Source organism: Lissotriton helveticus, chromosome 8, assembly GCF_964261635.1.
Source record: "Lissotriton helveticus chromosome 8, aLisHel1.1, whole genome shotgun sequence".
NCBI classification, from domain to species: domain Eukaryota; kingdom Metazoa; phylum Chordata; class Amphibia; order Caudata; family Salamandridae; genus Lissotriton; species Lissotriton helveticus.
The window spans coordinates 1,282,487,114-1,282,499,397 of record NC_136069.1 but is presented as its reverse complement, the minus strand read 5'-3'; the positions used below and the strand labels follow the sequence as shown (position 1 = coordinate 1,282,499,397).

At 42.3% G+C, this 12,284-nt stretch overlaps 1 protein-coding gene across 2 annotated transcripts in view; it reads left to right on the top strand.

The window, feature by feature from the left end:
- Positions 1-12,029, top strand: part of EFNB2 (ephrin B2) — a 53,554-nt gene extending 41,525 nt beyond the window's left edge. The window contains exons 3-5 of one of the 2 annotated variants that reach the window (XM_078658248.1): positions 1,024-1,116; positions 4,722-4,835; positions 8,370-12,029. In XM_078658248.1, coding sequence (XP_078514374.1) covers positions 1,024-1,116; positions 4,722-4,835; positions 8,370-8,752 — 590 coding nt within the window. In that variant the 3' untranslated portion in view covers positions 8,753-12,029. The remainder of the gene's footprint in view (positions 1-1,023; positions 1,117-4,721; positions 4,836-8,369) is intronic. The other variant, XM_078658249.1, reaches the window with a different exon arrangement.
- The last annotated feature ends 255 nt before the right edge of the window (positions 12,030-12,284 follow it).

The window sequence follows — 12,284 nt, the reverse complement described above, 5'->3', positions numbered from 1 at the left end:
CTTAGTCTGAACTGACCCAAATTAAACTGAAATATGGGATTTTGGACTTAACAGACTGGGAAAATTGTTTACCAACTCAGCCAACGGTGGATGTGTAGATGAGAAACGGAAAATATCTTTCTTTTTATTCAGATGTTTATTAAAACTGCCAAACCGGTAAGATCTAAGGGCATATATCTATAAAAGACCACAACTTAGCCAAAAAGTTAAAAAACAAAAAAAAGCAAATTAATGTTGTAGCTTCAGAAGACCTTCATTTGGTTGCTTGGTAATGTCTTTCAAAATGTCATCCATGACGGTGTAGTCTGCTCGAATACTAGAATCGTTGACCATAACCTGAGATGCATGTAGGCCCATTTCATACCCAGACATACTCTTTGGATCCCTGGCAAGTAACTGCTAGTGCCTCCAGTTCCCATTGGAATATATTGGAGGCCGTGCATCCAGTCTGTTTGTGGCATATTGATGGTCACAGGTCGCAAGATTCTTCCACTGAACTTTTGTTATTGTCTCCTCGAGTAAATCCTTGCCAGATATCAAACAGAAAACACCAGTAGGTAATTCCTGCTCTCAGACAAAGTAGGTTTTCTCGCTTTCCTTTCAGATGCCTGCCACATTTGTTCTACTACCTTTTGAGGATAGTTTCCATTGAGAACGTTTTCAGGCATTATGAGCATGGAATGCATCTTTAAAAACTTGAGACTTAGCATTTGGTATATGTTTTTTGTATAAGATTTATCTTAGGAACTACTTATTGTGGATTCTAATCACTAGGGCGTTGCTAAGTTTAGCCAATTTAATGTATTCGCAGTCTTTTGGACTAGGTTTTTCCATTTGTTAAGGCCTGTTTTCCCAATTGTAAATTGCTTGAGGAGAAATAGCTATTTGAGTATGTTACTGTCACATCAGCATTCATTACAGTGTTTCTCTTTGACTGTTATCTCGTATTATCTTGAGGGTTGGAAAAAGTACCGAAGGGAGCAATATCATTTTGAAATTAAGGAATGTTTTTGTGTTTTGCAGCTACATCGAATGGGTCTTTTGAAGGTGTGGACAACCAGGAAGGAGGGGTGTGCCTGACAAAAGCTATGAAGATTCGAATGAAGGTTGGGCAAGGTAAAATGGACTATTTGCATTTTTTCGTGAAGTTCAGTACCCAGCAGGTCTATTTAGATCTAGAAGTCGAGGGTGGCTTGTCTGATATCTTCATCAAGTTTTCGGCTGGCATTCCTATCTTATTCTTTTCAGCAGGGAAGATAGGTACACTTTAAAAATGTACATAGTGCACATATCCGACTCCCCTGTCTTCTAAGAAGCAGGCCGAAGCCATGGGTTTATAGATGTTCACAAGGAAATACTCACGTTTTAGAGACAGTTTTCAAGCAAAAGTTCAATGTAAAGTAATAGTAGGGAGTGTTTCATTACACAGTGTCGTGTCTGAGGCAGACACACCTTTCTCCGGAATGGTGACTAATCACATGAGTGTACCAGCCTTGTTTACGTGTCATGAAGTGACGCAGTTGATATGTTTTGAAATAAGTGAAGAAAGACATTTGTATCATATATCTCAGCGATATATAGTGCAAATAAATCGGAAAAACGTCTACTGTAGTGCAAAAATAAAAAAGTTACATTGCCCGTGAAAACTGTCCCATGCAGCTATTTTGAACTGTACTTAGGGCCTGGAAATCAGAAACCTCAAGTTGCCATCTGCAAAAAACAAAATTAAGCTAACAAACTCTCATCCCCTCAAAAGATGATCACTTCTGCGGAGGTGGAAGATGTAGAATTCTGACTACTTTGCATTTTCTGAGTGTTGCAAAATATGTTTTCATTATTCCGGCAATTTCATGAGGTGCATAGAGCAAATGTGGAGACCAATAATAGACCTATTTTAAAGCTCCTGATTTTCGAAGTAGTATAAAATAGGCATATTTACCCAACCAGAAGTTGATCAGAGTTCGTTGGTCTGCAATTCTGTAGAAAAAGGGGACTTTTCATGGTTTTCATGGACAAAAACCGGCACTGTCAAGAAAACACTTAACCTCTGCCCATGGATTTTCAGTTTGCTACGGTAGGATCGCCACTCATGTAAATGTGAAGCCTTCTTTCAAAGGTTTTAGAAATTTATGTAATTGTTTGCCTTATGTGCTTGGGTTTCAGACAGCCAGAATATCCACCACCCTCAGTGTAACTCAAATCTTAAATTCCTACAACATGATGAGTAGAATATGGAGTTGGCAGCCAATGTACTGGTTGCGGTTGTGTACAACACATAGGATTATCAGTTGATTGAATTGCAAAATATGAGTGGAATCCTGGCAGTGAATTGAGATGTTGTTGAAATGAACTCTCTTCTCTGCACTAATCGAATTGGGATGTTTGGCTTGAGTTAAGATCTGGATTTGGTGTGTATATATACAGGGGTGGGTTTAGGTTTCATTGAGTTTTAAACAATACTAAGTAAAATGGACACTGCCGCCCCTCATTTAACCATCCTGTTTCCTCTTCTCGCCTTATCAAGTATTCATTTACTCTCTGAGGATTCCTTACATTGAACCTTTTGCTTTTCTTGTTCCATATTATGATTCTGTAGCCCCTCACCTATGCAGATTAATTCTAATATGTTTTGAGGCATTTGAGGGCTTTAATGTTCTGTGAACAAATAGACAAACAAATATGCAGTGACAATAAGCACCGTCATAATGTGCATGCAGCTTAATCTAGTTATTTGTTCTAACACACACACACACACACACACATACATATATATATATACAAAAAAATACAAAGTATTTAGCACAGTGCCATCCATGCCGAGATGTATAATGACAAAAGCCTCTTACCACTCCAGGTACAGTATTAGATTGGTAAAATACCGTCCAAACCAACCTGGAATGAATAAAAGCAACCCATGACATGTTTCACTAACATTACAGCTCTCGCTATAGAGGTTTAGCTTTGTCCAGACACAAGGGAGCATCCAGTACAAGTCAAAACAATTCCCTTTCAGGGTTAGAGTGCTACATAATGATGAAAAAATGAAGCAGAGAACTGTGGGTAGTTCCCAAGTTTAGGTGGCGAGCAGCTGCTGTATAGAGTACCCTACAACACCGGAGACACTCTGGATCTGCTCACCTCAAATGTCTATTTTTCTAGCAAAGTTTTTAAGCATAGGATTAGTACACTGCTAGCCACGCCAAGCTAGAAAGGAAGAAAGTCCTTTGCCATTTCTACTAACACCCAACTTTCCAGCTATCTTGATGCCAACCAGTTGCTACCTCCATCATAATCGGGCTTTCGCCCTGGACACAGCACTGAATCCGGGCTGGTCGAGGTCTCAGATACTATTAAATTGTCCGTGGATAGCGGGAATAAAGTGGCTTTGCTGCTTCTTGATCTTTTAGCAGCCTTTGATACCGTCTTTCACCCTATCCTGATTCAACGCTTTCGTGATATTGAGATAGGTGGGACCGCATTGGCCTGGATGCATTCCTTCCTATCGAACAAAAGTCAGTCAGTATTGATGCTGCCATTCTCATCTGATTCGAAATCCTTGGGGTTCCAAAGGGCTCTTCTTTGAACCCGACATTGTTTAGTATCTATATGTCCCCGCTGGCAACCCTGGCGGAATCCTTTAGAGTGCAGGTTATCTATTACGCTAATGACACACAGATCATCTTGACTTGGGACGGAAACATCTCTAGTTCTCTCTTAAACAGATGTGTTGTTAAGGTTCAGAAAATAAATAGATGTTAGGCTAAATAAAAAAAGTAAATGCTCTAAGCGATAAAACATGAACCGATCAGTGTAAAGTCACAACAGCATTGAAATATGGCAAGAAGCTGAAATATACCCCTCCACCCTTTAGCACAGTGCATCCTGGTAGTCACATCAGATGTGACATCGTCAGAATTGCAGCCGCGGTCGGTAGTAGGAGTTCCTGCAGGGCGGTGACGTGGGGAGGGGCAGGGTGGGGGGTAGTAATGTATGGATTACGGAGCTTAACAAGTAAGTAAACATATAAATAAATACAACGAATTTCGTTGCGCGCACTGCATCACCAAATGCAATGCAGTGCACGCAACAAAATTTGTTTTATTTATTTATGTTTACTTACCTGTTAAACTCCGTAATCCATACATTACTACCCCCCACCCTGCCCCTCCCCCTCCCCACGTCACCGCCCTGCAGGAACTCCTACTACCGACCGCGGCTGCAAAATTGTAATTTGCACAACCCACGCCCCAGTGTAGCTGTCCATTCTATGATCTTGTGCCTGGCTCTCCTCTCCAATCCTAGTCTATTTTTGAGGTCCGCTCCTCAATGAGAAGGGAAAGGGCAGAACCACAGTTACTAGAATGTAGTTGCTGGTCTACAACAGTAGGGCTGTGTTCTCGCTTGTTAACTGCCTAATCCATTTCCTGTTGTGCAGACCAAGCCCTCATCCATTGTCCTGCTATATATAGACAACCTATTGTGCAGCAAAAACTGAATAATTTTTCTGATTAAGACCTGCCTTGTCAGCCAGTCCCAGCTTTGCCCCGTTGAAAAGAAGCATCGGGAGTGGCTTTCTGTAAGGAGGAAAGTTGTGTCTCTCTGTGTACAATGTGCATTAATCACCTTCTTTTCAAAGATTTTAGTGCATCACGGGTCTCGTGAAGTTGATAAAGTTTGATCTAGTTGGTTGACTAAGTTAATCCCTGGTTTGTTTCTTGCAGATCCCGATTCTGTCTCGTCATCTGAGGACGCCGGCCTGACCCGACGTCCAGAGCAGGAACAAGGTAGCAACGGGAAAAGTTCCACCACTAGCCCATTTGTAAATGTACCTGCAGGTAGATACCGCAAAGCTTTTGATATAAAGAGACTTTTTTTCCCTAAAAACCTATTAGTTCTAATACCTCAATATAGCCGCTGTTTCATAGTCCTAAATATTAATTAACCCCGTATAAGTATTTCTCTGAGTTTTTACGGCTTACTCCTGCTGTAGGTGTGAATTGTCGATGAATATCCTGGTCTGATTCACAAAGCAGCTCATGTGACTAGGTGTGTCCTACTCCTTGTTTAGGTGTATGTTACTCACAAGTTTTCTAGGAGTAAAAATTGCTAAGTCAATGAAAACATTTTTCCACAACTAAATTGCATCTAAACCTGGCGTAAGGCACAACCGCTCACAGGGAAAGCTTTTTGAATCAGACCTGGAAACTCCTGTGCAGTTCACACCCAAGATACTGCTACTCCTAGAAGAATATTTGTAAATCTGGTCCCTTACGGATCAACGTATTTCTTCACAGACATAGAGCGGAGAAACCTTTTTAGGCATCAGGCCCCTGGCTCGCTGTCTCTACCCAGGACTGACGGCCATTAATCCTAAGTGCAGCAGCAACCTCGAGTCCAACTCGACTGTGGTATGATTAATAGTACTTAAAAGCCACAAACTCGGGTACAATTTCCAGAGAAACTCACGGACATGTAGAGCTTTAAATGCTTTTATACTTTTATTTGCTGCCTTTTATTTTGGACACTGGCAGACCAGAAAGGTCTCTCCCTCTCGTTTGTCTTCCTTGCTGATGCATTAGCACGCCAGCTTTCGACAGCAGATTACAAACTTGGCTTTAATACAGCCGAAATGAGTTTACAACCAGAAGATAGCTCGGCAGCGTAATGCACCAGCAGCAAGACACTTGTGGAGTTTGGGAAATTAGGAAGGGCTTTGCTGGTTTGAATCTCGGCCTCCCCATATAAACTTCTGAGACATGTTAACATATATTGCTTGTTTTTGTTTGAGTCTGTATTTCTGCTCCTGTTATTGGTTTTATAAGAGTGCTTTCCAATTTGAAATTAATATTAAATGTACAATATTGATGGTAGAAGTGACTGGCTAACAGTGAAGGCATTCTACTTAGTGTTGCCATTTGAGGTACTTTGCTGTTTATGAACTTCGCTTTTTGTGATTCAAGGGGACAAATCATGTTGGGTGGACATTTTAGCATACATTATTGGAAAATAACGTGCCGCAGTTTAGGGGTTTTGAGCACGCATGTTATCTTATGAACATTACGTTGCCTGGAGTAAAAGAGCTTGTCGGTTTTGTGCCTGAAAAGATTGTCATTAAGACACCCAGTAGTCGACGCTGGTGATCTTGTCACTGACTGTGACAGCGCTATGATCACCTGACAGGAAATAACTATTTCCATTTCCTGTCCTTGAAGAGTAGGAGGAGAGATGGTTTTGGACTGGGGGATATGAAGGAGCACAAGAAGGTTCAGACAGTTTTTGTTAAGGTTCTTCCCCCAATCGAAAGAGATGGCCGCAAACATTCCTCAGAACTTTTTTAGAGCGGAAAAATACAGGTTGTTTGGAACAATCTACTATTCTTTAGTTACAGTGATGTCGGTGCCTCAGCACAAACATATAGCATGATGAACAAAAGGCTTTTATCCGCACACCACCACCCATGTGAGGCATCTCATGGAAAACTTGCAAACCTCTCAAAGACCTTCATGAATTTAGATGATCAAATAATATACGGAATGAATCCAGGAAACCTAGGCTTTCGTGTAGTTGGGATAGAGACACTATTTTTTGTGTTTTCGTAATAGATGCATATTCTATGTACACGGATCAGACACAGTGTAAAAAATCTGTTTGCAGTGAGGTTATAGAAGTTCTTAATTTGTTCTTGAAAAGAGAAGGGATGTGGTCATGATAATTAAAATAAACATGCATTTGCAATGCAATAGGTCTCGCATTTACGAAAGTTTGAGCTATTGGCATTGTAAATGGAAATGCCTTTTATTTATCTGTTTTATAAAACAGATAAATAAAAGGCATTGTCATTTACAATGACAATAGCTTAAACTCTCGCAAATGCGAGACCTATTACATTGCACATGCGTTCGGCGCCCATACCATAGATTATTTTTAAATGCATTAGGATAGAGCTTTTTCTGCCTGAAACAGCAGGCAGGACAAAGCTATTTGAGAAAATAGTGCTCAGAGGCTAGAATTAAAGTCTAGCGAGTAACAACACCCGTAACAGGGGGTGTTGCCACCAGAGGCTACAAAATAAGACAAGGCGGTTCTAAGGACGGACTACTGAGCCTATTGACCAATGAACAGCCACAGTTGACAGTGGACAATGACAGAAGCCAATGAAAAATATGAGTGGAGCTTCAAGTCCCTACCTGATACTGCATACCTCGTAGAGCAGCTCATGCGCTGCCCAGGCCCTAAAAATGGCCATTCTAACTGGAGTGTTATAGAATGAAGCTTGAGCAGGAGAAGCGTGGAATCTCAGCATTCCCTCTAGCATTGAACAGCTCATAATTCAAGACAGCAACATCCTAGCAGTGCTGTGGCTACCTTAAGAGGGACTTTTATGTATGGCTGGAAGTGGAAGAGGTTTGACATGGGCAATGGCATCTCTCTGAAATGAAATCCCATCAATAATACACTACCAGGAGTATACGTCGGTAAGTGACAGAAGCTCTTATGTCTTGTACTCCCAGTATTGAGTTTCCACCATGGAAATGCCATTCACCTCTGTCCATCAACCCGCTTCTTTTTCAGTCCTGTTTCCCTGGCATTGATAACACCCCGTTAATGTGTTGTCAGACTTTAGGAGGACGAGAACAAAAATCACACAAATTTGGAAACTCCTCATTCACCACAATGATGAGCAAGGCAGCAGGGCTGGGAACCCTACAGGGTTCCCAGTATTTGGTGTTCAAAAGAGCAAGCCTTTTACAATGCACTTGTTCTGGCCACTTCCTGCGAGTAATATGCACCGTAGAAGCTTTTCTTGCATTTATTTTGCTTAGTAAATCAGTTTTAAAGGCTGTGCATTAGCATTCTGCCTACCTACCACCTCAGCGTGAACTCGCTTGTTCTTCTAATACGGTGAGCCACTTTGCATAAGTAGACAACGAAGCATGCTTTTCTGATCAGAGGAGCAGAGAAGGAGGCTGGTGTGATAGAGACAATGACAGCCGTCCTGGGAATTGTCATTCCATGTCTTCGCTGTTTGCGCCTCAGGCCTAACAGCATCTGCTAGGAGATGAGCCTGCCTTAAAGTCTGCTTGTCAATCTCTACTACCCGTACCGATGAAGGCTGATGTACGAAAAGAAAAAAATGTGGGTAAGGAGTAACACAGAAAGGAGGACCAGGAAACTTGACTCTAGCTTAGCATTGTTTGCTGACCCTGATGTTTGCATTGCACTGTGTAACAGCATATTTGATTGGTCATAGTTCAGCTGTCAGGTAATTCTGTTGAGTGCATGTTGGCTTCGCGTATTTTTAACTGTGGTGGTAAGAATTGCCTGGGTGAGATGTTAATTTGTTTTTTGTGTTTTTTTAATCCATCTAGGTTCCAGTTCAGATGGTAAAACTGGAGGACAGTCCAGCATCCTAGGTTCAGAAGTTGCCCTATTCGCAGGCATTGCATCAGGGACCATCATCTTCATTGTCATCATCATCACACTGATTGTGCTATTGTTGAAGTACAGAAGACGGCACCGGAAGCACTCACCGCCGCACACAGCAACTCTGTCACTCAGTACATTAGCCACCCCGAAACGTGGTGGCAACAACAATGGTTCCGAGCCCAGTGACATTATCATTCCACTGAGGACTGCAGACAGTGTTTTCTGCCCGCACTATGAGAAAGTCAGCGGGGACTATGGGCATCCTGTGTACATTGTGCAGGAGATGCCGCCACAGAGCCCTGCAAATATCTACTACAAGGTCTGATGAACTCTCTGGTACATGTGAGACATGGAGGAAACTCACCGGTCCGCTGCTTTCTCATGTGGTGTTATGACGCGCCCTTGTGCAGTAATATTGACTGGTATTGGGGAAGGAAGGCGTAAGAATCCTCTTTTGAAGAGAGCCTTCAATAGTCCTGAGGGTCGGAGAAGCCCTCTTCAAGGAAAAAAGTGTTCGCCATGAGCTGGAAGACTTTGCATCACAAACACGTGCTCTCGCCACATCCTTCACCCACCGAGCCATGTGCTGGCACACTTTGGCACCCAGGAATGATGGAGTGAATTATGGACATCGTCCGTTCAGGATGCCCTGGGTGGGTGCCCAGAGTTAACTGAGCTTGACGCAAAGTTTCCTGGTTGTGTGTCTCTTTACTGCGCTCTTCTATGAACTTTAGGTTTGTCCTACAGACCTCTATATAGGAGTAAGACTTTTTTAAGTTATCTTGCTGTTAGCACACCACTACATTTCCCTCTGCTACTATGTCTAAACCCATGCCATCCTACACATAAGACCACCTATCACAACACATCATGCATCTTCAGTGGAGTTCTGCACTCTTTCCATTTTTCGTAGCAACCACACTTGAATGGCTAATGTAGTAGATAAAGTCTACTTTGCCTACAGGGAGCCTTCCAGCCAGATGCCAGTGGTGAAACGACCAGGAGTTAGTGGAGAGAAGGTCAGGCTGGGGTGGCTGCAATTGCAGCTGAACGCCGCCTCTGAAGAAGAAGCTGGCAAGAGAAAGCAATCTACGTAGCACAGCACTTTGTATCTTAGCTTACAAGGGGTGGGCGAGAGACCCTACACATGCAGTGAATTAAGGACGCACTTGGTGGAATCCATTGGCTGCTCTAGAATAGCAGTGTGCAACAAACAAACAGTACCTTCCGCACAGTAGGACAAAGGGGCATTGTTGGAAAGATAAATACGCGGACTGACGGGAGGACATAGGAGGCCGCTAATGATACTTCAGAGGGCCATTGTAGGTACTGGCAATAAGATACACCGCTATGATAATGAGGCTACAGGAAACCGTCTGCTTGGTGCGACCTTTTCAGCAGGCTCTGGTGCTGTACTGAGGTTTTTTACCCTACTTTTGGAGCGCACTGGAGAAAACAGCACGATCAGGTCTGATCCAGGGGTTCATCGCCAGAGGGAAGGTGAATGTTTGCAGAGATATAATATGGTTTTCTTGAGTAAGGCAGACTCTCGGTTCCTGTCTGTGTTACAATATACCATGTGAGATGGAGGTTAACTTCAGCACTGCCGCAGACAAGCTCAGAATTGGTTGGGCTGGGCCATTAGCTGATGCCCCATCTCAAAGTTAAGCACATTTGCTCTAATGCCCCCCCCCCCCCGTAGTGCTCAGAAATACGAATTATTTGACCCGAAGAGCAATGGAGGAGGTAGTTACTCATGATGCCCCACGTATAACTCTACACCATCCCCTCCCCCTTTTGCTCGCATATCCTTAAAAATGTGCGTACAGCACAATGCAAAAATCGAGTTTGTGACAGCTGAATGGCGCTCAAGCTGCCCTGGGAGCACAAAAGAAATGGGCACAGCGCTTGTGGGAAAAACAGCCCTATTCCAAAAATAACATCACTGAGAGAAAATGCAAAAATAACAAATGCCTGCATGGGCGTCTCGTGCAAAGGCGAGTTAGGAAACGAGCCCAAAAATATCAGGAAATCAGTATGCACAGCATGGCATGCTGAACAATGAGAAGATGTTCCGGCATTTCTTTTCTGTGTTATGTTTTGCTTTGCCTTAATGGGCTGGGGGTGCACTGAGGATTCCGCTGTTTGTGGACTGGGCTACAGCAGAAAAAAAATCCCAGCTTAGTACTGGAGCCCTCATTTGAAAACCTACACCATGTATATATTAATGCACATTAATATATACACACGCGCAGTGGGATGTGCTATGCAAAACAAGCCCCTTTTATCACAGTTCTGTTACTATGGTAACATTTTGCTCTCTCAGTTGGAAAGAAAATGAAGCAACAGCATTTTGAGGTTCTCAGATCACAGAGGAGCACCTGGAAGACAAATAAAATATAATAAAATAAAAAAAATAGCTCAACTGCCACAGAATCAATTACCCTCTCTTAGTTGCTGAACCTGAAAATGATGTTGATCCAGAACTCAAAGTACAGTGTGGTTCGCCTTTTGGGAGGTTTCCATGGCGACCAGCGATGGTGCACACGCCACCCTTCCTCCCCCTCCACCCCTCACTCCTCAACAGGAACCCCGCACAAGGGTTCATTGTTTAGCCTTTAGGAATTAATTTATTTTTGTATTTTTACTTTCTATGGAGAGGGGAGGGGAGAGGAAGATGGTGAAATCGGCTCTGACCTGTTAGCAGCTTTGACCTTTTTTGTGTCATCGGTGGGCCTGGGAGAGGGATGGGGGAGGTCTGCTTGTAAACTGTGAAAACCCCATGCGTTGGGGAAGAGCAAACATGCAACAAAGTAAGGGGGTGGGGGAATGCACTGTGGGTTCTTTTTTTATGCTTTTGTTCCTCGTGCATAATATGACAATCTACCAACGGGTCCTGCGTTTTTGGAGTTGGTTCTGCGTTGGAAAGTTTTACTGTAAATGCCTTGCTAGTTTAAACATCCAATCCCCTAGGCACCTGACTTAGGAACCTTTTTTGCACCATAACGTCTGTGTGACGATGCTGTACATACGTCCAGAACTGTTGATGGATTTTGGGGGTGATTCAGTAGCCTTATTCTCCTTTTTAAAATAAGACACATTAAAACAGACAGAAAATGGCTTTTCTTAAACAGATTGTGTACATAGAGCTATGTTTTTTTTTATAAAGTTCAGAGCAAGATGTTTTCTATAAAATATGAATTTTGCAATGTATTTAGCTACAGCTTGTTTAAAGGCAGTGCCATCCCCCTTTGCACTGTAATAAGAAAACAAATGGTAAAAAGGTTGCCAAATTGCTGCATTTGTGTGCCGTAATTGTGTACCATGAATATTTATTTAAAATAATTCCTTTGTCCAATTTTGTAAGTAACACAGTATTATGCTTTTAGTTATGAATATTTGGTTTCCTCCTTTTAAAACCGCCAATTCTAGGTTTTGAAATCTGCTTTAGTTGCTCATTGCAGTTAGTCTTCTTTCCTTCTCTTTCTTCACTTTCTCTCTCTCTCTCCTCTTCCCGGAAAAAAACCTATGAAATTCACATTCCACATCTGTTTCAAACTGAATTTGTTCTTAAAAAATAAAATATTTTTTCCTATGGAAAACAGTGTTTGCAGAGATTTACTTTGGTCGGAAAAGTGTAATTGATTTATGACAAAATGTAGGATTATTTTTTACATGCATTGAATCAGACTGCTTAACCTTATGTTTATTACAGAGATGTGCATGTCCCCAGGTAGTGCACATGAATGTCAGTGGGCATCGAAAGCGCGACCATTGCACCGACTAGATTTTCCTAGACATTTCTTAAACCTACGAGGCAAATAGTGTTATTCTAAAACCTCTCATTTTTATTCCTT